Below are 25,022 nucleotides of genomic sequence, written 5' to 3' on the forward strand. Positions count from 1 at the left end.
GCACAAAAAATTCCTTTGTCCCACTTCCTGAAAGGAGGGCAGTTGGAATGAAGACTGGAAAGCCTGATAACAGAGTGCGGATGGAGAATTAATAGGTAGGAACTGCTGAAGAGCAGCACAGTGGCTGTTTGCGCTCACTTTCTGTCAGACACGGTGACATGTGAGGGGTTTTAATGAGACAGACAGACGTGGGACAAGTGTGTTCAAGTGGCTGGACGAGTGATGTGACGGAATTTGTGACGTCTAAAACGCAAAACGAGACATATCACTCCGTATGTGGATGTGATACGTGTTTGAGTGAGGTAAAGCGTCATTAAAGACTAATAGTTTCCTCTCTCATCCCCTTTTTCCACAGGTTTTAACAACACAAAGGCTCAGCTGCTTTTAAACGTCTACTACATTCATTTATTCTTAGAATTAAAACTGGCCATTCATAACTTTACTTAGGGACATTTTCGGTGCAACCCCTTCCGTTTAATCAACCTTTCTATTCTCAACTCCCTGATTTCCCACTGGACAACACTGTCACCTCTGACATCACACCAGAGAGCCCTTAAACTGTCAAATGAGTGCATCACCAACCTTTATGTCACCTCAAAGGACTGCTGACAAGGAATCTTCATTTACACGTCACAAAAACGTCACTGAAAAGAAATTTAAGTAGCAACATATTAAACCAATATTATTAATAAAGAAAAGTATACAGCGGTTTAATTGAAACACTTAATTCTGTGTAGACAAATCAGAAAGATGCATTTTTGGAAAGAAATACAATCTAAACTTAGTCTTCAGTATCAACATGCAGCTACAGCCAGGAGCCAGTTAGCTTAGCTTATCACATTGATTGGAAACAGGTGGAAAAAGTTAGCCTGGCTCCGTCCAAAGTTTAAAAAAAGCTCACAAATCAACACGTTGTATCTTGTTTGTTTAATCTGTACAGAAATGAAGTGTAAAAACAACCATTCATGGATTTATTGAGATCTATGTTTTGGAGTATTTCTTTTCACGGTGCAGTGACTTCTTGGAGTTTTGTCATCACGCTGTGAAGTGTAATTCTCAAAATGTTGAACTATTCCTTTCAGTTCACACATTGAAAAGCATGATTACGGTCCAATTTAAGCTCTAAAAGCAGGCTGTTGTACCGGATGATGTTAATGTTGCATGCAGCAGACAAAGGTCATTAGTTTCATCATCTCAAACAGCCACTTTCTCAGTGAATCTTATGAATCCCCCGTTGTATCACCCTCACCTTTTCATGCTCACTTTTATGAAGTGATAATGTTTGAGAACATCAGCTAACTGCCCGAAACGTAAATTCAATGTACGTTCTTGTAAAAAAAGTTCTCCTATAAAAGTTAATTGTCTGAAACTCAACCTTTCTTTTTATTTCTTACTGATGAGCCAGAGGCTTCACAACACACTGCGTCACTCTCTGTAGCCTGTGTTTATTAGAGGAACTGTGTTTTGCATTACCTCTGGGCATTTCTGACACAGTTGCTAAGGGGTGTGTCTAACAAAGGGTGTGTGTGTCTATACCGGAGGGGTGTGTCTTTGTGGTTCCTGTGGTGGTAAACTCTGCTTTGGCTTGAACCCTTGTCTTGGCGGGGAGCAGAAGAAGAAGATGAAGAAGAAGGAAAGGGTCAGCTCAGTGGTGAGCCTCACACTGCTGGCATGCAGAATGTAGAAACCCCGACGTATGACACGCGCTGTAGGAATGATCTGCATCCTGTGACCACAACACCTGCAGCATGACAACTATGCACTTTCTATTTTCTGTGCATGTTTGTGTGTTTCTATACATGCTCTACAGTGGTTGAGATGAAACCTAAAAGGAGATTTGGTGTGTGATCGTATAAAGTGGCATGAAGGGTCAGTTCACACACATGACAGTTTCTAAAAGGAGATGTTGCTGTTGAGTTTTTTGAAATGTGATTTTACAACACTGTGTGTGAGCACCATAAATTAAATTCCATTCACCTCTTTTATACTTGGGTGGAAGCAGAAATCTCAGAGACTGATACACAATACGGCTTTCATGTGATATGATTGAAAGCTCCAGAACAACCACTAAATGGACCTGTGGTAAGACTGTATTGCCAACTGTTGTTTCAAATCTCATTTTCTAAGACAACACAAACCAAAAGTCCTTAAAATGCTCTTAAAAACTGAAATTTGAGCATCTACTGTTCCATGACGACCAGGGATACTCCGCTGAGGAAGAAGGTGTGATATGATTCAAAGCTCCGGAACAGCTACTAAATGGACTTTGTGGTGAGACTGTTTATTTTCAAATAGAGGATATCGTCTTATTGATTGGTGTGTTTACATCATCTTTCTTCCTGTTTGTCTTTGTTCTGGAGGTTGTGAATTAACAAAAGACACATAAGTCATCTTTTAACACATCTATGGAAGGAGGACAGCACACACTTTGGTCACTAAACACAACAAGTTTGAAAGCAATAAAGTGAACTATAGTCAAACAACACAGATGATAAAATCTCCCAAACTCTGTCATTATTTGGTTAATATCAGTTATCATCTTGTCAGAACAGGTGGCATAATATTTGGGGTGAACTGACCCTTTAAAACCAACTCCAACGGCATGCATCTGACTTATGTTGGCGCCATCTGCTGGTCTTTGACGTGAACAGGAATTTTTGGTCTCCAGGGACGTGACGGGAGCCTCGGGGTCGGGCTAATTTCGAAGCTACTGAGATGAAAGTGAAAAGAGAAATATTGCAGGGAGGAGCAGGGAGGAGCAGGGAGGAGCAGGGCTGCACTCAGTCTCGGTTTCACCATTTCTGTCATCCATCCCCATGCGCCCAAACCTAGTCCAACTGAGATTATTTATCACCTGCAGGGTCAATACAAACCCTGGTTAACTGCTGACCGGGACAGTTATCTCTGATTGATGCTCTTGACCCATCAGAGGCCCTGGCTTCCTCATTCTGCAGATGGACTCTTTACCTCTCCCACTTTCCTTTAGTTCAAAAGAGGGAGGGAGTGGTAATTTCCTCCTTCACTCCATCACTCAGCTGTGTATCTCCATAGACGAGCTTCTTCAGCAGGATTTTTAAAGTTCATGACAGATAATGACAGAACGGGTCGTAGAGGGGTACATGAGAAAAAGGAGGTTAAGGGAGGATTTACAGCTGATTCTCTTGTCTGTGCTGTATTGGTTCTTAATGAGAGAACGGTTCAGCGTCTTCATTAAGGACTCATGGCTGCTGAAGCTCACAAATATTCAATATAGATGCTTATAGCAGTAATCTGAGGGGTTTAAAAGTGTGACTACGACTGATGAAAAATACTATAGTGAGATTTTTTTCTACTTGGGGAAAAAGTTGCACCTGTTTATAAAATCTTCATCTGTCCTGCAGCTGCATTGAATTAATTATGGTTTATTTTTTGCAACTGCAGATGTACCAGCTGGTATCTCTGCCTCATTTATGATGACTGTTTAATGGCAGTTATAAACACCCCAGATGTGAAAATGTGACAATTATATCAAACTGATAAACTGACAGGTCTCTCTTCACTACTTTTTTTTTTTTATTCCCTAAATGATTTTGTCATCATTTCTTTCAGCAGGGTGGTGTAAATCTGACATTTAGCAAGAATGATTTCATTCTCTGAAACACATCTGCAACTTAACTCTATTGTAGCTGTTGAAAATACACATCATTTGTTGTAGTGTCCACATAATCTTGTCCATATAGTATATCTCAAAACATGGGCAAGGAAAGCAAAAACAACGAGTCTGATACCTCTGCTTCCCAGGACAGTGCTTCAGGAAGTTTTGGAAATAAATGTAGTCATGAAACTACAAACAAAAAGGTAAATATCTCTGCAATTGTTAATATAAATTTACTTTTTCTTCACGTTATTTTTCAGCGGTGTTATCCTCTTATAAATGCATGTCTTGATGACTTGATGGTCATATTGTTTCCCGCCCAGACAGGAAACTTTTGTCGCCTTTGTGTTACAGTGCAGCTTCAGCGGTCATCAGACCACTCTGCTGGAAGGCTAGACTCCATATTTTCATGTCTAAACAGACAGATCTCATCTTCCGTTACCTGTTTGTCGGATAGAAACACTCCTAATGAAAGAGGAAATCAAAAGATTACAATCTCATACATCACAGGAAATGGTTACTGCAGTAGCCAGGCATGAAAACTGCTGCGTCTGTATCTGACAATCTGTCCAGTCATGGATGGAGCCACAACAGAGCTCATATCAGGACCCACCGAAGGCCATCAGTGGATGTTATAAACATAATAAAAAAAGCAACGGTATCATCAAAAGAAAGTGCACACATGGCTTCTGCAGAATTTACACCACAGAGTCCATCAATATCCCCAAAATGAGATGCTGTACAATACAAAATAGCTCAGTGGGTGTAACGTGGTTGAGTTTCAGCTTATTGGACGGCTTTTAAGACACATTTTAAACATTTACACGGCTCTCAAAGTGACCGAGAATGACTCAAAAATGCCAAAGAGATTCGGTGTTGCTCAGACAGACAAATATCAGAAATTTAACTTGTTGCACATAGCAGTTAATTTTGATTTACTATAATAGGACATCAGTTCTGTACACTGCAAGAGAAAATCCACTTTTACTCTGGTCTAGTTAAAGTAACCCAACTACAGATTTACAAGACAAATGTCTTTGCTCTTTGACTGTGGTTACTGTAAATTATGTTTATTTTGACATGCTGTTTCTGTAATGTAATCAAAAGAAAAAAAAAAAAAACCCTACTGCATTCAGTATACGGGATTGCCGCTCAATTTCCATTTCCTGCCAGTCTTGTCTTGTTAAACTGTTTATAGGAGGCCTTCAAGAGCTCTTAAACTCTCCCGTCCTGGTTGTTTATCTGTGGAAGCTTTGACTAAAATAAACCACACGCAAGTACCAGTGAAATCACAGCATCACATCTGGGCTTTATGCTGCATTTTTGTGCATATTCTTTATAGTTATTCACCTCTTCGTTGTTGATATTTTAATGCAAACACTAATCTGCAGCAAGTATTGATCTTTATTTGGCATTTTTATAGCAGTAAGTTGTAACAAAGTGAGTGTTTTTGTGGACAAACAGAATAACTATCACCTTTACATTGATATAAGATTATATTTTATGAAGTTTTATTTCTGTAGATTACAAAACAGAGGATAATGATCTGAGGAAGATCATGTGATATAACTGAAAGCTCCAAAACAGCCACTTAAATTGGCCTGTAGTGAGACTGTAAAGGCAACCGCTGTTTCCAGAATGAACTTTTAAGACAACACGGACGAGAAGTCCTTACAAACAATAGAACAATAGAAAACAGTGCATCTCCTGTTCCATAACAACAAGGCAAACTTTGCTGAGGAAGGGGGTGTTAACATGATTTCAAAGCTCCAGAACAGCTACTAAATGGACTTTGTGGTGAGATTGTTTTGTCAAATACAGGATATTAACAAGATATATCTCCTTGACGGGGGTGTTACGTCATCTTTCTGTTGCTGTTTGTCTTTGTTCTGCAGGCTGTGAATTAACAAAAGGAAATATAATTCATCTTTTAACACATCTACGGAGGAGGATAGTAGAGACTTTGATCCCTTGACACAGCGAAGCAGTTTGAAAAGCAATACAGTGAACTATATTCAAACAACACAGATGATAAAATCTCCCAAATTGTTTCATTTTGTTTCATTAAGTTATCATCTTGTCAGAACAGGTGGCATCATGTTTTGGAAAGAATTTGTCCCTCTTATTGTCACTTGTAAATGATAGATTCTGTGGCAATCAGTGTTACATTTCCATAACCAAAGTATGTTTTACTATCAATGAACACTATAGTGATTTAATCTATATTCATAGAAAATTCATCAAGATGATGGACGATGAAAATAGGAGATGAAAACAGTGAAGTGCAACCAAAAATTGAGAAAGAATCAGTAGATGAAGATATCAAAGATTCCCCCTGTGTGCTCTGATGTATTACGTTGTCCAACACTTGACACACAGATGTGGTAAAAGTGACGTATCCCTTCAAAGAGCGTACTGACTGACGGAGAACCAGGTGTTCCAGGGGAGAGAAGAACATCTGTAAAGAGCTGGTGTGGTGCACGCTGAGCCGCAGGGGATGTATCTGCGCCAGCCTTCCTCTCGCTTGATGTCATAGCACGCTTCATCATTTTCATTATTCACTACTGCAACAGCTGACGGAGCGTCACGCCAGAAGAAGATTGTTCCCCCTAAAAATGCTGGATGCGGATTTGATTTTCTCTAAAGGCCTGTTTTCATTTCAAGTCCGATGACAAAGGAGCCTCTGTCAATTCATCAACAACCAGATTTAAGGAAATTTACGAGAGTGGAGGAAAAAAGACATTCTGTGCAGGACAATTAAGGAGTAAAATAGCAAAACAAATGTAGCACAAATATGAAAAAGCAAAGGTTGTTCCTTTCTGCTTGATATTAAGGCTTCATAACTCATCAGAGGTGCCACAAACAAGCTCACACTGATATGTCAACAGCATGCTGAGCTAATTCAGGTATATTAAAAAAAAAAAAAATCAAGTTAGGGTTTATATTTCTCAGTATATGCTCCTCCTTTGTTTTGTGCTTTCATTTTTGGTATTCATGTGCATTTATGTTTTTATGTATGGCTGCAAGGAGAATTTGCTCTCATTGAGTTCCAATGAAATGAATTATAACGGCCGACTGTCATCACAGAGAAACGCAGGTGAAAAATCACATTTAATACAAAAATATCCAGGTGCAGAAAACACAACACAATATAAAAATAAGAAAACAAAAGTGCATTATGCAAGACATAATTAAGACCATGGATATAATTGACATCTGTCTTATATTTACAAATTTGGATAAAATGCCCTGCAGCCAAACTGCCTGAGAGAGCTGGTTGTGTGGGCGAGTCAGGGCAAACCAGGACAGCAGCAGTAGCTTCCCTGAGGGTTTGTTTGTTGAGACCAAATAAAGAGGACATGCTGGAGAACACACGGGGTTTTGTGTGTGTATGTGTGTGTGTGATTTGACCCAAGAAACCAGCTTTGTTTCAGCTGCAGATGTCTGTTAACAGATCAGAAAGGCCAGCGCTGGACTGCAGATGAATGTGTAGTCGGTCAGCGCCCACTGACGGTTGAGAAGCATCAGTATCGGGCTGTATTCTGCAAAACAAACATATTGTGTAATCAAGAGAAATTTGAAAATATCAAACAATATTTGAAGGCTAAACAAAAGTTCTTGGATCCGGTAAATCAGGCCACTTAGAAACACATCTGACCCTTAAACTACTAGAATATGCAAAGAAACCTCAGAGACTTTAGATGAAGGTTCACTGAATATTCTCAATGTTGGAAATAATACAACATGAATTCTCATGAATTCTAGACGTGTTTCTTGTCTGTTGTAGCTGAAAAATAGGTTGAATACCTTACTTAGACAAATCAAGAAAAACTACATCAAAACAAACTTAATAATTCATGCAAATGGTGCATGACAAGATTATTTATCTTGAATGAGAATTTCCTTTTTGGGATTCTAAAATACTTGAATTTCTCTCTATACAGTCTATGTTATACAGTATTTATACATGTTAATTATAGGAGAGGAAGGAGTCACATGGAACAACCGGACACATAAAACATCTTTGTCATAGGACAGAAACCAACTAATCAGAATTAGATTAATCACTTGACTGAATGACCTGTTGAGGAAAGCAGAACAAACACCTCAGAACGATCCACATTAGGAAAATAAACACAAAAAGGTGAACGGAAAGCCTAAATGTACCACATAAATTGTCAAAAGGTAGCAGTGCTGCTTCCTGGGGTCAGGCGTCAAGCCTTAAAAGTTTTCAGTTAAACAAAACCTACAGAGCTGAAGTGACAAAGATGTTAAAGTATTCTCTTCACCACTATATTCACAGGGAAGGTGAATGTTTCTACTTGATGTGTTTTGACAGCAATAAATCACACAAAATCACTGAGAACTCGCTCTCTCTCTCATCGCTGATGTGTCTGCTGCGAGAGGAAACAGCTGCTGATGCTGCAGCCTTCCAGGTGGTTAAAAGCCACAATGTTTATGTCACCTGGTCTCTGTCTTTCCACTGACGAACACGACAGACTGAGTCATCCGGAACCGAGGAGAAGAAAAGAAACCGAACGTCATGTCTTTCTCACGTTTGTTACATCAGTTATGTTGCTGCTATTTCACTCTTAAAGGACACTTGTACAGCTGACAACCAAGGAATTTAGGTTTAATCTAATGTGGCTCTCACATCGAGGGACGTTAAATGCCTTAATGAATCATCTAACAAGGGCATATAAATTAGTCAACACTTTAAAGGAACACAAATTAAAGGAATTACTGGTACAGGCCCTCTAAGGGGACAAGTGGATCCAAACCATGCCAGCAAAACGTCCCCCACAGCATAACAGAGCCACCAGATTCCCTCAGTGTAGGGGTCAAGCATTCAGACCTGTACTGGTTTTTCCTTTAATTTGTCACCCGTCTGTATCAGTGAGATTTATTTATGTTTAATAGGCAATATCTCCCTCCACTGGCAATATAATGTGATACAACACAGCACCATTGAAGCAATTACAATAATTACTCCGCACATTCAGTGGTCTGGTTTATTCTGTTGACACTAAACATTGTCAGGAAGTCTTGTCTGTCGTGACTCATGGAAGCATGAAAAAAAAGGGCTTGTTAATAAAAGACTCTTTAGACCTACAGTTTAGAATATACAACACTATATGGACAAATGTATGTGGATACCCCTGTTTTAATGGTTCTAGGAACCTTACTTTCAGTTAATAGAAATCTTAATGATACAACATACAATGATATTTTAGACAATAATGTGCTTCCAACTTTGTGGCGACAGTTTGGGAAAGGCTCTCTTTATGGGCCAGGCTCATAAAAAAATAGTTTTTTTCAGTTTGATGTAGAAGAATTTGACTGGTCTGCACAGAACCCTGACCTAAACTCCATCTATCACTTTTGAGATGAACTGGAACACAGACTGCGAGCCAGACCTTATCGCCCTATCATCAGTGTTGGACCTCACTAATGCTCTTGTGGCTGAATGGGAGCAAATCCCTGCGGCCAGCTTCCAAAATCTTGTATAAAGATTTTCCAGAAGAGTGGAGACTGTTATAGCAGCAGATTGATACTTATGGTTTAGAAATAGGCTATTAAACAATGGCTGTCCACATACTTTTGGCCATATCGTATATATGCATTTCTCAATTCAGCCCACTAGAGGGTGCTGTTGCACTATAAAAACTAAGGTGAGCGTCTCAAAAATCAAGTAAAGACAAATGACTTTTTATAGTAATACTGCTTGACTTTAATATATAGCTGTACCAGGAAAGCAGAGACACTGCCCAGTTCTAAATTAGATATTTTTCCCAGCATCTCATTTCCATTCTTATTCACAGGAGGCTGGAGCTTTTCCCTGCTAGGACAGGTGTCCACCCATCCTTCAGGCTCAGCACAGATATCCACGACACTCCCATTCCCATCATTTTGTTGTTTAGAGCCTTGAATCCACCTGACATGCATGTCTTTGTGCTGTTGCAAGACACCCACATCATGCACACTCACTACAGAACAAGATTATACGCCAGAGTTTCATTCTGGGAAAAGACAATACGGACAACTGAACCACCACAAACTCAAATTATTCACCTAAAGTACCACACAAATTTGCATTCTGCATTCTGTGCAGTTTTTAGAGTTTTGGATGTATTTTTCTTGTGTTTCAGGCATCCATTGATTTCCATTCATTTTTTGTATGGTATAAAAATCAATTAACAGATTCTTGAAACGTGCTTCAGTAGTGTCCGTCCTAGTGTACATAAAGTCTGCATCAATATTTGTCACCAATGTTGATGACTGGAAACTGAATGGAAAGAAGTGCTGCCTTTAAAGTAAGAGAAATATATCCAAGAGAACGAGATATCTAACACAAAAGACAAACTTACCGCCACACAGAGAAGTACTAAGCTACTATAGCAGTTGCTGGTAACTTCTCACCCTGGTTGTATCAGGTCACTGCCATTAGCCACTGTCCAATCCTGTCGTCTGCATGGAAGTAACAGGACCATCCCTGTGCTCTCTCATACTTCCGTTATGTCCAATTTGGTCCTGCACTGCAAGTCATTGGAAATTTCCCCCTCTGGAGCAACAATGAACAGGTTTTACTCTGTTTAGGACCTTTAACTGCAGCTTGCCCAGTAGCTCTCAGTTGTGTCTCTGTTGTGGTCCAGCTGGAGCTGTCTGAGTGTCTGAGTGCAGACTGTTGAGGTCGTGTCTGTCTGTACAAAAGCCACTTTTAGTTTGATATTTTTTGGGTGTTCAGAAGATTCCACAAGCTGTTTTTCCTTCTTTCTTTAATCAGTTTTTCCTTTTGCTTTCTGTCTTTCCATTCTCCCAGCATCTTATTTGTGATTTAGTATTACCATGTTGAAATTTGTCTATATTATTCGCTTACATAACGCTGGATAGGCCCAGCATTCATGTTGTTTATCATAGTTTTAAGATATTTCCACTGTTAAAAACTTTGGCCCATCTGGATAAAAAATATTCTATCCCTTGCACATTAAAGAGGAAGAAAGGGGGCTGTATCTCCTCACCTGCTTTGTACAATTAAAGAAAAATTAGCCTAAAATTATTAATATATACAAATGTACACTATAATAAAACCTTCAGTTTTGTAAACTGAGCAAGATATGTCACTTTGGCTACTGGCTTTGCTCAGATTGAGAGATAAAATTGCATCTTGAGAGACAAGTCTTTTTATTGTGCAGCAGATGGAATATTTTTCATCCAGACTGACTGAGAAGTCTGTGAGGATTTTGGAAATTCTTACACTAAACAGCCAAAAGTATGTGGACATTCCATATACTTCTGTGTACTTTTAGTCCAGGGCTGTTTTTTTTATGGTTTGGGTTAGTTTCACTTAAGGGAAATCTTAATGCTACAGCATACAATGATATTTTTAGACAATAGTGCTTCCAACTTTGTCCCTTTCCTGTTTCAACATGACAATACCGCAGTGCACAGCCAGGTCCATAAAGGAAAGTCTATCCCAGTTTGGTGCGGAAGAACTTGACTGGTCTGCACAGAGCCCAGTAGCCAGGCTCCAATATCTGGTAAAAAGCCTGAAACTAGAAGAGTGAAAGCTGGTTTTGCAGCTGTTTTGGAATGAAACGCTCATCGAATGAATATATGCGTAATGTCTGGGTGTCTACATACTTTTGGCCTCTGTGACTCAAATGTTATGAAAATACATAACCAGTTGGACAAACTTTTTCATTCAAGGGAAAGAGAAGGTGTGTTCAAACTCTTGACTGATACTGTATATGGGAAGCGTAAACTGTAGCCAGGTTACTACCTGGAGGCAGCATTAAACAGCTCGTCTGTACCATTTTTCTACTGTATCCACTTTATCTTTAAAAATCACCCTTGATGATAAACAATGAACCACTGTTAAGTCGACTTGACTTCATTCTCAACATGTTACTGTTGAACAATACAGTTTACAGTGAATGCTTGTCTCAGGCTGTGTATTTATGTGCCTGTTTTTGGTGTAAATTAACTTGAATACAGTCAAGAGACTTGAAATCAGTCTCATGAGCATTGCCCAACGTTTTTATTTGTTTCTCATGTAACCATGGAAATGCTGTGCCAGGGTTGGAAAAAAAAATGCTATGAGCAACCCTGCAGGCATTAGGCCTTACTGTCACTGACTCATATAAATGCTAGTGAAGGTTTGGAGGGCACTGCTGCTGGGAATGATCTTTCAGCCGCTGTGCTCCAGCTTCATTCTTATGTTATGTTATGTTATGTGTTTTTTCCACAAGTAGCTTCAGCTGGCTGGTTCCTGCAGCACAGATGAATGAAACCAGTATCTACTGTGAATCATTACACAATTATGTCCGCTATGACTCATCATCACAAGTAAAAAAAGAACAAAAAAATCCACAGTTAATATCTGATTTCATGATGGAGAAACACATGCTAATGATCACTTACAGCGTGGATTAAAAAAACATAAACAAATGCACACTGGATTATATTAAATTTTAATGTGCACAGCGTGGTATTGTACAGTAAAAGCAAGGAAGGAAAAAATAATAATTTCTTATAAAAATATCACCTTTAGAGCTTAAAAAACTCAATTCAAGAAACAGGTGCTATGATATTACCATCCCTGTGAGAAGACAGCAGGTAGACTGAAGGTGACGGAGTCAAAGCGTGCTTAAGTGTCTTGATAAAACATAACCCTCCCCACCCCAGCCCATCACAGAAACCCCCCCCTCCCCCCCCTCATCCATCCATCCCTTCACCCATCTCTGGGGTGGGAGGTGTCAGCTTGATGCTTTTCAGCATTGTGTCCACAGTCAAAAAGTTGGGGAAGCGGAACAAACTCATCAGGGGAGAATCAAGAAAACAAAAGACAAAAACAGGGGGAGGGTGCAAAATTATGACCAGATAACAAAAATAAAAATCACACATTCCACCTCATATTGTCTTTATTCCAATGCATTAACCTGTGTAAGTACCACAGTGCATAAGAAAAACTTCCACACAAGCTCGTAACTGCACGCTCTAAGTGCAAAGTGTGCAAAAGTAAATGTTAGTACTCTACTACCTTTTGCAGATGAGTTATATAGAAAGGAGATTTACATTAGTGCTATTCACTAACAATACTTTCCCATAGATTAGTGCACTGGAATGAGGCCATAGCTTAAGTTTTATCAGGGCTTATCTTCTGCATAAACACCCATACAGTACATATAGGACATCAAAACAATGGCATTGAAATTAACCCCTCAAGTTCTTCATATTTATACTGTAGAAAAAAAGCACATGGAACTATGATGTGTGCATTTAAAAGCCTTAAGCCTCACTGATAAAGGACAGGCGTACGTTGCTCTGAAGAAAAAAACAAAAAAACAAAAATAAAAAAGTGAAATCCAGATGCTAACATTCTCTGTCACACACTCATGTGCTCATGAGGATGATTGTGATGAAACCTGCTCTGAAAAATGTTTTTTTTTTCGAGGTGGAGGCAAAGTAGGGAAGCTGATGCAGAGAGCAAGTGAGCTGAGATGCAGAGGTGCGGATCATTTCTGCCTCAGCAGGCAGCATGGCGGGCGTGACGGTGGCGGACGGCGAGTTGCTGGCAAGGCGACGCAGGTGGCATGCAGGAAAAAGGGCAGGTTCAGTGTGTCAGACTGCTGGAAAGCCAGGCGGAGGGGGGTGGGGGTGGGGGGGGGGGAGGCTGGGAGGTTGGTTTTGGGGGTTGGAGGTCAGGGGGGGCAGAGGGAGGGCGTGGCTGTGTGGTGCGGATTGGGGGTTGTTTTGTTTTTGCTGAGTCAGATGGAATTTGGCAGCGCTCATCTGCTTTGACCTGGCCAACGCTGACATCCAACCATCCGGCCCGGCCCAGCGGCTCCAAAAACAAACACAAACAAGCGCGAGAGAAGACAGTGATACACCCTGACATCCTCCCTTCACATGAATCAATAAAGTGATAAGCTATCCACAGAAACGGTAAAAATGGAAGGAATTTACATCATGTGGCAAAACTAACAAAAAAAACTAGTTTGGAGCTCGGTTGCTTGCTAGAGAAAATTAACAGTGAAGAATAAAAAAATCTAGAACACAAACAAAACAACAACCCCCCCTCCCCACCCCCATAGAGCGACCCTTTGATTTCCTGTGCCCTGTTTGGTTACACCAGTACTGGAGAGAAAAAAACAGCTGGTAGAAAGAGGCGGGACCAGGTGCTGTGTGACCACACCCCCTCATCTCCAAACATCCCCCGCCCAACTCCGGAAACGTCTCACCTCTCATTTCCCAGAGGTCTTTTTTTTCTTCTTCTTCTTCTTTTTTTCTGTTCTGACTTTTCCCTCCATCTGTGTTGCTCCAGCCCTACAATCCTCCCTCCCCTCTTTCCGTTAATCCTCCTCTTCCTCTTTTTGGACATTACATCTCCTTGGTTATGCGCATTCGGATGCTGCTGAGGCATTTGCCCACGGCCTCGAACAGCGGGTCGCAGAAGGTGTGCACGCAGATGGAGTAGACGCGACTGACGCACTGGATCTCGATCAGGTAGCTCTTGACGCATGGCACCACAGCCCAGATGTGCACGAAGGACAGGATGGCAAAGAAGATTCCCCAGACCAGCGCCAGGGGGATGCCGATCAGCGCCGTCAGCAGCCGGTAGCACCAGTACTTGGTGACGGTGAAGGTGGTGAAGCTCGCTTTCCACACGCCGTCGAAGCTGTAGGTCCCTGCAGGCTCGGCGATAACGTCCTCAAAGTCCACCTGAGAAGAAAGGCAGAATATGAGTAAGAACATGTTGGCAAAAACACTTCTTTCAGGTCCAGATTTATGTATTATAGAGCCAACAGTATCATTGTTCGATGGAATGAATAAACAAATGAATTGTTGACAAAAAGAGTGGCATTTACGGCAAAGGTTATAGTTAGATTTGGCAAAAAAAGGCTCTGCTCTTTTAGGCAGCTCTAAAAAAAAATCCAAGCAGCAACTGGGAGTCTGCTGAGAGGACTAATTACCCCTTAACCAACATACATAAACATCAAATCCAGGGTTAGCAAAACTAAAAACACGAGGAGGAGTCTGTGTGAATCAGCAGAGTGATAGCATCAGTAATGGGTCAGGTTTTAATGGCTATTCTCTACGCTTGTATGAATTTGATTGGATGCTACTAGTCAGCTGATAGCCAAGTAGCTGATAAATGACCTGGAAGAATGAATTTAACAGCTGTTGCCAATTTGCTAATGCAAGCCTGACTTTAGTTCTCTGGCTGAATTACCACAATGTATTTTCCATTGAGTTGATCAAATGTAATTTTTAAACGCTTTGAAGAGGACAAATGAAATTTCGTTTACCCACATTAACTTTGGGTGGCAGCAGAACTAGATGGATATCTTAAAACCTTGTTGTGTTCAACTGAAACTACCATGGATTGATAACACTGTATATAGCAAGTAGCAACTACCACAGCTTGAAACTGAAACTGTGTGTGGAAGTACCTTAAAGTGCAATGCAACAGATGTTCACTGGATGCTGACACAAACTGACTCCCATTCAAAAAGCCTCAACTTCTCTCTAGAAGTCAATCATTTTCTTCAAAGAGTGCTAGTTCTGGAAAAAAAGTCTAAATTCAGGCCCTCTAATAAGTGTGCTGGTGGCCATTTTGGAAATTATAATAAGATTTGAAGACTTAATAGTGGTTTTGATGTCTGCTGTGTGTGTGTGTGTGTGTGTGTTCCCAGTAAGCTAGCGTTATCTGTGGTCTGAGGCACTCCTTATTAGGAAGGTTCTGACTCCAAACAGAAAAGATTGCGTCAACGATAAGCATCCACTCTGGACTTCAAACAGGCTACAATGCAAACCAATGGGTGACATCACACATCGCTACGTCTGTCTTTATATACAGTCTACGCACTAGAGGTAAAAAAAACACTAGTAACCACCACTCACAAAAAGCAACTTGTACTGTTCCAGTAAACAGAGACAGCCAGTACCCCAACATTCACTTCATAACTCGTCAATAGTATTTCATAAGAGGCCCGATATGGCGCAAATGAAAACTTTGCAGTCTTTAGAATCTGAACTCATTATTTCCACATAAATCAGCTACTTCACTCCCTGTTGATGTGTCAGTTTGCAGAGATGGAGAAGAGGGTGGGGGGGATTCCTTACAAGATTTACATTTCCCCTCGCAGTGACTGGTACAGTCTAACCGCCGACATCTGCCCCACCCAAAATACTGATTGCTTCACACACTATCTCTGGCATCTGCTTTGCTTCTTGCAAATCAACGTGAGGATTTTAGTCTTCACACCACTAAATAGATAGATAGATAGATTACAGTTCATCAGAAATACTGGAGACTTTTTAAGGCGTTAGTTCTTGAGTACTTGAGGTTGTATGTAAAGATGATTTGCTGATAGATAAATGTATAAAAGAGATCATATTTGAGGCTAAATCTGGATCAAAACGGACAAACGAAATTTCAACTATTTTGAGGTAGAATGTTGGCCACAGATGGACAGGATGTAGCCAATAAAACATTGTCAGAACGTTGGCTGCTTGGTCCTAGAAGCTTTTACATCTGCTATTCTATACACTCAATGTGTCTTTCTCTGGAAAAAATCTTGTGGTGCAGAGCAATGGATGTGTTTCACATTTCTGGTTTGGTGTGGAATAAACAGGAATAAACCTACTGATACTCAAGGTTTATCATCTTCCCCCTATAACATCCATATCAACATTCCCTATGACAAGGGATCTGTGGGACCCTCCTTCTTTTCCTCCACCTCCCATTAAGGTTAGCCAGGACATTGTGCTTCTCCTCACTGTAAACACATTTCTTGGGCCTTTAAATGGGACGATCTGTGCAACTGTCCGTGACCCGACTGGTGGCAACTTGCACACTGTAAACACAATGCAGACCGTCCCTCTCATGTTCTACACCGGCTTATGAGCACAGTTTCAATATTTATTTTACAAGTACTTGGAGACTGTGTCTTGTCTAACAGACCAGTTGAGTTACTGAGGGGTAATGGGGTAATATCTATAAGTCATGCAGATATTATCCAGTGTCACACTGACGGTGAAATGGAAAAGTGCTTCGTCCTTAGATACTGTCCACTGCCTGGAGGATGTGACGCCCACTTACACAAACCGCTTGCTGACATCAGACAAAAAGACATTATAGCTTATTTTTACCATTGTTGATTTCAGTTTTCAAACTGAACATGGTGTCATATTTTTGTTCTCTGAAACCATGTTTGAATAGAGATAATTATCAGAATTGAAGACTGCAAAACTCTTCATCTGTTAAAGAAAAGTTTGACATTTGGAGATTTGCTCTCTTGCAAAGAGTTAGATCAGAGGATCTCTCATATCTGTCTGTTAAATAAGAAGCTGGAACTAGCAGATAGTTAGCATAGCTTAGCATAAAGACATGAAACAGGGGGAAGCAGCTAGCCTGGCTCTGTCTAAAGGTAGCAAAATCTGCTGACCAGCACCTTTACATTGGACTATTTGTTCGCTGGGTATAGTGACTTCCCCCCATAAAACCACAACTTGTCGTGTTTACATTTCGTTTTTTGTTTAGATGACAGGAAACGCTGATAACGTGTTAATAAGTAAGCTTTAGAGGTGCTGGTGGCTGGATTTTCCTTACTGTTGGACAGAGCAAAGTTCCAGTCTTTATGCTAAGCTAAGTTTACCTTCTCCCAACTCCAGCTTTAAAATTTAAGAGTGGTATTGATTCTCTGATCTTGGCTAAGCAAGGAAATGGCTAACCAAGGAAATGGCTAAGCATAGTTCCCAAAATGTTGAACTAATGCTTTAAAAAAATAAAGAAAATATCTGTGTCTATATCTTGAACAAGAAAAAAAAGACAACTCTAGAAAACAGTTAAAAGATTTTAGAAAACACGTGAAGGATTTGAATTTGTATCACTTGTTCTAAGAAAATAAAACTTTAAAAACTCAGTTGCATAGAAAAAGTAGTTGATGACTCATGAATTGCATGTATAACTCAACATAAGCACCCAAATCCTAACACTACAAATATCTAATATAATATACGCTATATAATTCCAACGTTCACAATTCAAAATCTCTAAAGTATGGTGAATACAGAGTATAAAACACATTTTAGGGTTTAATTTATTGCTGTTATTCATTATGTAAGAGTGAATGTCATGTCCTGGACATCTTATTTTGGAACACAGATCCTCAAGTATCCCAGTAGAGATTTTTTTTTTTTTTTTTTTGCCTTGAAACAGCAGCTTGTGAGTCCAATTCTTTTACTCCAAGCAGGCTGCATAAAGCCTCCCTCACAGCACTGGTGGAGCTCACTACAGCCTTATAATATAAATCTGACTGCAGCCACAAAACCAGTGCGGCGTCCATTTAATTTTTCCACAGCTACAAATTTTAAAGTGGACCAACTCTGCGCCAGTTTCCAGAACTTTGATTGAGACTAAATGAGAGCCTTCTGCAGAGAGGCACAAACACAGCCACAGCAGGACGGTGGAGATTTTTTACTTCATAAAGTGAAGCTGTTTGGTGTGCTTTACTTTCCAGGTTTTTTAGTTTTCTAAAATGCTGCTCTGTAGGTAACATGAAGAAAATCATCATCATTACCTGATATGTGGTGCTTTATTAACAGTCTGTATTAAAAAAAATCATCATCTTACAATTTCAACAGTGTCATTTTATGCTTCCTTAAGAAGAGGTTGTTATTCTGTTAAAATACTCTGTTGTTAATTTGGATTTTGGCAAGATTGTGAGGAATAAATCACACAGAAATTTCCATTTACTCCAACATGATGTCAAATAAGTCAAAAATTGCAAACTGTGTCCTCTAACTTCAACCGTTATTGGAGAAAATCAACAAAGTGAGCATTCACATTACAAAAAGCATTTAGAGCAGGATACTAAAACGTCTTGTCCTTTTACTGCAGCAGCACAGCAGTTGTGCTGAGACATGAGTGAGGATCCTCTGTGGTCCCGTCAGAGGTTTGATATGAAACAATGGAGTCTCGGGGTCAGCATGTGACCAGTTGGCAAGGCAACAGTAGTATTGAGTAAATAAGGCAATGTGCTATTTCCAGAGCTCTATCTTCAGGCTGCACCATGCTTGAATAGGCAAAGCAGGTCCCAGGAGGAGGTCAGAGTGTGCCACGTTAATGGACTCTTTTGTTGGATCGAGGGCTTTGGTAGTCAGGGGAAATGTTTGGTTTGGTTCAGGAGACAGATTAGGATGATTGGCAGCAGTCATTTGTCACTGACAGACATGGACCGAGGATTGTTTTTACTCCAAAGTAGTTAAGTAGTTGCTTTTTTGATTCATTCCTGTTTTGACCTTTACAAAAGATGCAATGACCAGCCAATTATATCATAGTTTAAAAGTTTAAACAAATCTGTAAAAACCCCTTTAATTATTTTTTGTGATGCAACACACCTTCTGTATATATTTTTGCAGTATCGCCATTGTCTTGTTTTAAATTTACATGACATTTGCATGGAAACAAATCCCAATGCACTGAGTTTGAAGATTTGCATTAGCACCAGATGCGTCATCGCACAGAGCAGTGTGTAAGCCTTCAGTTGTGATAAAAAATTACAGAAATGATAACGACTAGAGGTATGAGATTTCAACACAACGATGAAAATAATCTATAATCACAAAAAAAAATATCCCAGAAGGAGGTGGTCAAGTAAAAATATGATGAACAGCCAACCAAACATAGGCTTTATAGTTCCGATCCTTTTGTTTCTACTGCCGGAGCTCAAACTTCTCACAACTCCCTCTCAAAAATTTCCTCCAGTGGGGGCATTTTCACTCCTCTGACTGCCGGGCTGGAGCCCTTCCTCTCTGCTATATAAAGACCCACAACTTCACTGGAGGAAAAAAAAACTCCCTTTGCAGGGTAAACTCCACATGCATGTCAGTAATGGAACTTGTTTGATGTGGCCAGGTGATTGAGACCAGCTGTAGCAGCTACAGGAGAACAGCGTGTATACCTTGGATTACAAGAATGCACCGTTGTGTGTGTGCGTGTGTGTGTGTGTGCGCTACATACAGAACGCCTGAATGCACGCTATACACATTTAAGTGTGAGTAGTGAGTGTGTGTGTGTGTGTGTTGGTTTTGGGGGGAGGGTTGCTGGAGGGGATTCCCTGCTTGTGCTTTTCATTGGGGCACACCAAACACACGCTTCCACTTGGCATAACTGTTACATTGACCTCACAGCACCTTGGAAATGCAGTATACAGCACACTGTAAAAAGTACAGGCTCATCAGAGTTTATTCTCAGATCCATAGGGAGACACTTAGCACCTTTGGGTTCCTCACGATGGAAAATAAACCAAAAAAATGTTCTCCACATGTGTCACAGGTGGCTTGAAATGCTAGGGGGGTTAGGGGGGCTAAGTCAGGGTTTGTTAAGCCTGTATGAGGGGATTTCTTAAGGAAATGTCTGGCTTTCTTAACAGTATAGTTACCAACAGTGGTGGATGAAGTATTCAAATACTACCATAATGTAATATATACTGTATACCTATATACCTATACTGTAAAAACACTCCATTACAAGTTCAGCATTTAAAATTTCATGTAAATGTACGTAAATATTATCACAAAGATGTACTTAGATTATCAAAAGTGCTTATTATGTGGCCCCTAACAGTCTTTACATTGAATATAATAAATATTGGATTATCATTAATGATGCATTGTAATGCAAGTTGCATTTTGATGCCAAAATTGACTGACAGTGATCTTATGTACTATTCTGTAGTTTAATTTACAGTGTAAATTATATGCTCATTATACATGTTTGATCTTAATCTGTAAAGTAACAGCAAGTAAGTGGCTATAGCTGTTGAATAAATGTGTAAAAAGTGTGACAGTAAGCTGGAGTTGTTTTTGAATTATAAGTACAAGTAGCTCAGAATTACAAAAGAAGTTTCTCAGCCTCTTGACGGCTCATCACAGAGGTTTTAATTTTTACAGTGTACGCACATGTGACCTCAGATAATTTCACCAGCCGTCTGCTGAGTTGATTAGAGAGGGGCAGGACAATCATAAAGCTGTATTCTATTCTGAGACTGGACGGAGAGTCTGACTCACTGTCACAGTGGAGGAGAAAGGAGAGAGACAGACACAGAGAGAGAGAGAGAATAGAGTGATAGACGAAGTAGAGACAGACACAGACAACTGGAAAAGTCCAAAAGGACGACCTTTTCCCTAAATTTACCCCTAAAATCCAGGTCTTTCCTTCTCTTCAAAGAAAGGAGCTTCTTCAAACTCTCCTTGGTAAAACAGACATGTGGCAGAACTGGAAGAAGAATGAGTCTAAACACTATATCTGCTGGTCATAAGCAAGACATGCTTTGCGTTTTCTTTATTTTTACACCAAATTGACCTTCTTTCCCTTACAAACCTATGTAAATGTGTGACATGTGAAGTATATTTAACATTTTTATCACACGTGGAGAACCGCTTCACACATATTGGCACATTCGGGATAAATTCACATGATAAATGCACATGAATTGCAGATATCTGGCATGTAAAATACAAGACATCTCATGTGAAACAGCATCTCACCTGTGATACATTCAGCTATAGTTAAATGTGATTTCTGGACATTTTGCATGTGATAAAACTCACATTTCACATGTAATTTATCTCACTTTCAGTAAATCACACTTTTACACCAAGTATGTACATATATCACTGTTTTTAAGAGTATTCATTACATGCATTGTTTACTTTATTCTGTTTATATGTATTTTTGATCAAAACATGACAAGAATCAACTGAACTACTAAGAAGCCGTTTATTGAGGAGGATCTTTCCAAAATGTCAATTATAATTTGAGAGCTGATGCAGCCAATGAAGAACACATGGACATTTGCTCCACTGACGCAACTGCAAGCATGAAGGGAGGGAGTAAGGAGAAGTGTAGAATGGGAGGAAAGGAGGGAGGAGGGATGGGGAGTGGTGAGGGATATCCCTTCAGACTTAACCAGCTACTTGGGTGTTTCCCTGTTTTAACAAGGCAGAGTTCAGGCATTTCAAAGAGCTGACCCCTCCTGTTCCACGCAGCGAGCTGTTTGACCCCACTCTGATGGAAAAACCTGCCCCAGCTGGAGAACAGCGCGGCCGGGCTCCCCCACTACCATGCAGACGCGTCAGGTGGCTTCCAGCGCACCACTCCTCTGCTGCTACAAACCGTCTCCCTCTGCTAACTCCTCTCAAAAAATAAACACTCGGTATTTACGCGGACAGACTTCTTTCTTATGGAAAGAATTCTACTTTCCCAACAGAAAGGCGTGTGCAATAAAGACGGTGGGGAAATGTGTGTTCCAACAACAGGAAATTCGTAATGTTTCCTCTGTGAGGATGTTCAAGTATTCATGTCCATCGCTCAAACAGACGCACAGATATTTACGTATACGATAGCTCTCCATTGTATCGCCTCAATGAGCTGAGAAGCATTTCCCTAATAGGGGAAAGTCACTGAGGGGGGACACGGCTGGAACCACTGCGCGCAATACAGTGCGCAGAGGAACCGCCGTGCGCCTCTCACTCACTCACTCACAGCCGCGCATAACGCCAGTTTGACAGCTCCTACCCTCCAGCACAGTCACCATAAGTTTATTTCAGTTTACTGGGATTATCAGGCGGCTCCACTGAGCAGAAACACAGTGCACACTCTGCATGAGGTATTTAAGGTGAAGTTATAGTTTCAGCTTGACAGGAGAGTAGAGAGAAATCTCACAACAGATGCAGGTTTAACCTAAAGTTTAAGTTTAAAAGTGAACAAACAGCCCTCCAGGTTTGACTCACCTTGACAACGTCTTCATTTATGCGTTTGGGGTCCCGGTTGACCAGGTCGATCTCTTTGGTGTGGACATCCTCCATCGTCTTCTCGTTCAGACTGTCGTTGTCCATGTCTTTGTTGTTGGGTTTGTATATGTTCCCTTGTTTTCGGATGAACGGCGAATGCAGAAATTCCTGTCAGGATCCAGAGGAGGCAGAAGAAAAAGAGAGTGAAGAGGAGGAGGGATAGTGTGCAGTGCGCTGAGAGGGAGAGAGACTGGAGCTGCGAGTTACCAGCCTGCCCCACAAACAGGGATGGGTTTAAATGAATAGAAAATGAAGCACCACACCCCTCAGTCCATCCGCAAGGGGTCCTCACCACCCAGTGAGAAGTTCAACATAATATGATACAGTTGATTCAACAAGTGCCTGTGAGCATGACAGCATTTTCAAGAAATGCGTAAAAGCGCATATCCCAAACATAAAATAATGCTCCCTGTAAGAGTCTTTTTCTGTATATATTTTTGACATCTTTTAAGAAGTAAGGATTATCAACTATATTTACAACCAGCATTGTGAATATATGTTGAAATTTAAGTGAAACATGTAAAAAATGTGGCAGGTTTCCATGTCCATTGCTCCAAAAGTCAGTGCGTAAAGACCTATTTGGTTCCTACAGACTTACTCTGTTCTCCGTGAACATAACAAGCATATTTTGATTTAAACTAACAACCATATGGTTTAATTAGATAATGTTATAGTATGTGCATGATTTACAACTGAAATCTTGCATTAGAGAAAGTTTATGGGTTTGCTCTCCGGCTTTTACGCACGAAAACTTCAACTCAAAACAAAGTAAACAAAGTAATCGGTTACTTTGTCAGTAACAGTTTGAGCTGGTTAAATCTCACCCCTACATGCTAATGCATACTGAATGGTCCTTCACATTCACTCAGCTGGTGTGGGAGAAGCGTTCATGACTAGGTGCCAGGAAAAGATAATGATTGTGATTGTGAAATGGCGTTAAATAAACCGAAATGTTCTTCAGTAATATGAATTATGAGCGAGTTTAATCAGCTCCCGGATGAGGAAAAAATGTGCGTAAGATAAAAAACTTTCAGCTAAAAATAGTGCCAGCTGTAGAGGAGAGCCATACTGTACCTCTTCTGTTTCGCCGTCCTTCAGTCCTCCTGTCATGCTGTCCTCAAGTTTGAAGAGATAAGCGGAGTGAAACAGACAAGGTAGACAATATAGAAAGCCGAGTGGGAGGCGTGGAGGGAAACTGAGAGGACCGGGGCTCTTCTCGGGGACTTATAGTGATACAATTCCTGCCCTTTTCGCCGAGCGTGACCGGAATTTAATGCCAGAGCTGTGAGGGAAACCTTCGGTGATTCCTCGGATCCCACACTGCGCGTTTTCACAGCTCCGGAGTCACCTGTGAGCAGAGACAGGAGAGCCACAGTGCAACCTGCACTGCTGGAGGAGAGACTGACGTGATCTCAAGCTAAAGGGGTGTTGTAACTGGCGTGGAATTACTTTATTTGGGGATTAAGGCAGAGTATAGAAACCCTTTTGTTCAGTTAAATGTGGGCGTTAATTGGGAATGGCAAGGTGTGGATACTTGCCATACCCTGGGGTAGTCCATTTCAAGTGCCTATGATGGATAGAGGAGATCAAGAATGATATACCACAAATCACAAGTCATGTATAAATAAGAAAATAGAGAAGTTGTCAGAACCAATCATTTAGGTATTTCAGCAAATACAGAATCCTCTCATCTGTTGCTTCATCTACCACCCAGAAAAATAAGTTTCTAATAATATTTCAACGCTTTAAAGAACCTGAGTTTAGCAACACTCAAACTGTTGTTTTCCGCTTTGCAAGGTTGGGAACCCATGCTGGTCACTCAGGTCTGTTTACATTCTTTGTATCGGCTCACCTTGGAGTAACACCAGCTGGCACACTCTGCTGTTTTCAAACAGTAGGTGTAATAGGAGCAATTTGTAGGTGTGTCTGATGGGAGTGACCCTCAAATAAAACAGCGTCACTTAAAAAAAAAAAAAAAGTTGTTTTCAGGCCTTGTAGAGTTCTCATTTGCATTTTTTTATTTAATGCAGAAGAGTAACATGCACTGAGGTCCCACCTTTCCTCGTGCGCACTGAGCAGGTTCAGTGATCATCACAGTTCAATGAGGAGTTACTCCTTTTGACATGAAGTTGTGTGTTTTCTTCATTCTGTCACTGATTCTTAGATGTCCTGTGGTATAAATTATATATCTAATGGCTTTATTTATAATTTCCTAATGCTTTATACATCAAATAATAAGAACAACTTGTGGGTTTCCAGGTTGTGTTGCTGATGTTCAGTCATATATTTGGTAATAATGCAGTTATAAATGTTTGTAATCTGTTTATAAATGCTCAGGACCTTTCATGAACCTTTTAATAAGCCATAAAGTCTGCAGTTATAAAATAAATGTTGATACTATAAATCATTAATAAAACGATTTTGTTGTTGTTATTTTTTTTGAACATATTGGGGTCCAGATGCACTGAGATTTTACAAAAGTTTAGTGGTCAAAGTCAGTTTTTCTTAAACTTAAGTGCCAGATAAT

The 25,022-nt window shown here is 40.3% G+C and overlaps 1 protein-coding gene across 1 annotated transcript; it reads right to left on the reverse strand.

The window, feature by feature from the left end:
* Nucleotides 1–12,089: 12,089 nt before the first annotated feature.
* On the reverse strand, nucleotides 12,090–23,903 carry cav1 (caveolin 1). The gene is made up of 3 exons (XM_042413011.1): nucleotides 23,570–23,903; nucleotides 22,436–22,603; nucleotides 12,090–14,356 (listed from the first exon to the last, which is right to left on the reverse strand). Exons 1-3 carry the CDS (start codon nucleotides 23,603–23,605, stop codon nucleotides 14,015–14,017), a joined length of 546 nt encoding a protein of 181 aa, XP_042268945.1. The 5' UTR covers nucleotides 23,606–23,903; the 3' UTR covers nucleotides 12,090–14,014.
* Between the last annotated feature and the right edge of the window lie 1,119 nt (nucleotides 23,904–25,022).

The sequence above is a fragment of the Thunnus maccoyii genome, chromosome 5 (assembly GCF_910596095.1).
Source record: "Thunnus maccoyii chromosome 5, fThuMac1.1, whole genome shotgun sequence".
Lineage (NCBI taxonomy): Eukaryota > Metazoa > Chordata > Actinopteri > Scombriformes > Scombridae > Thunnus > Thunnus maccoyii.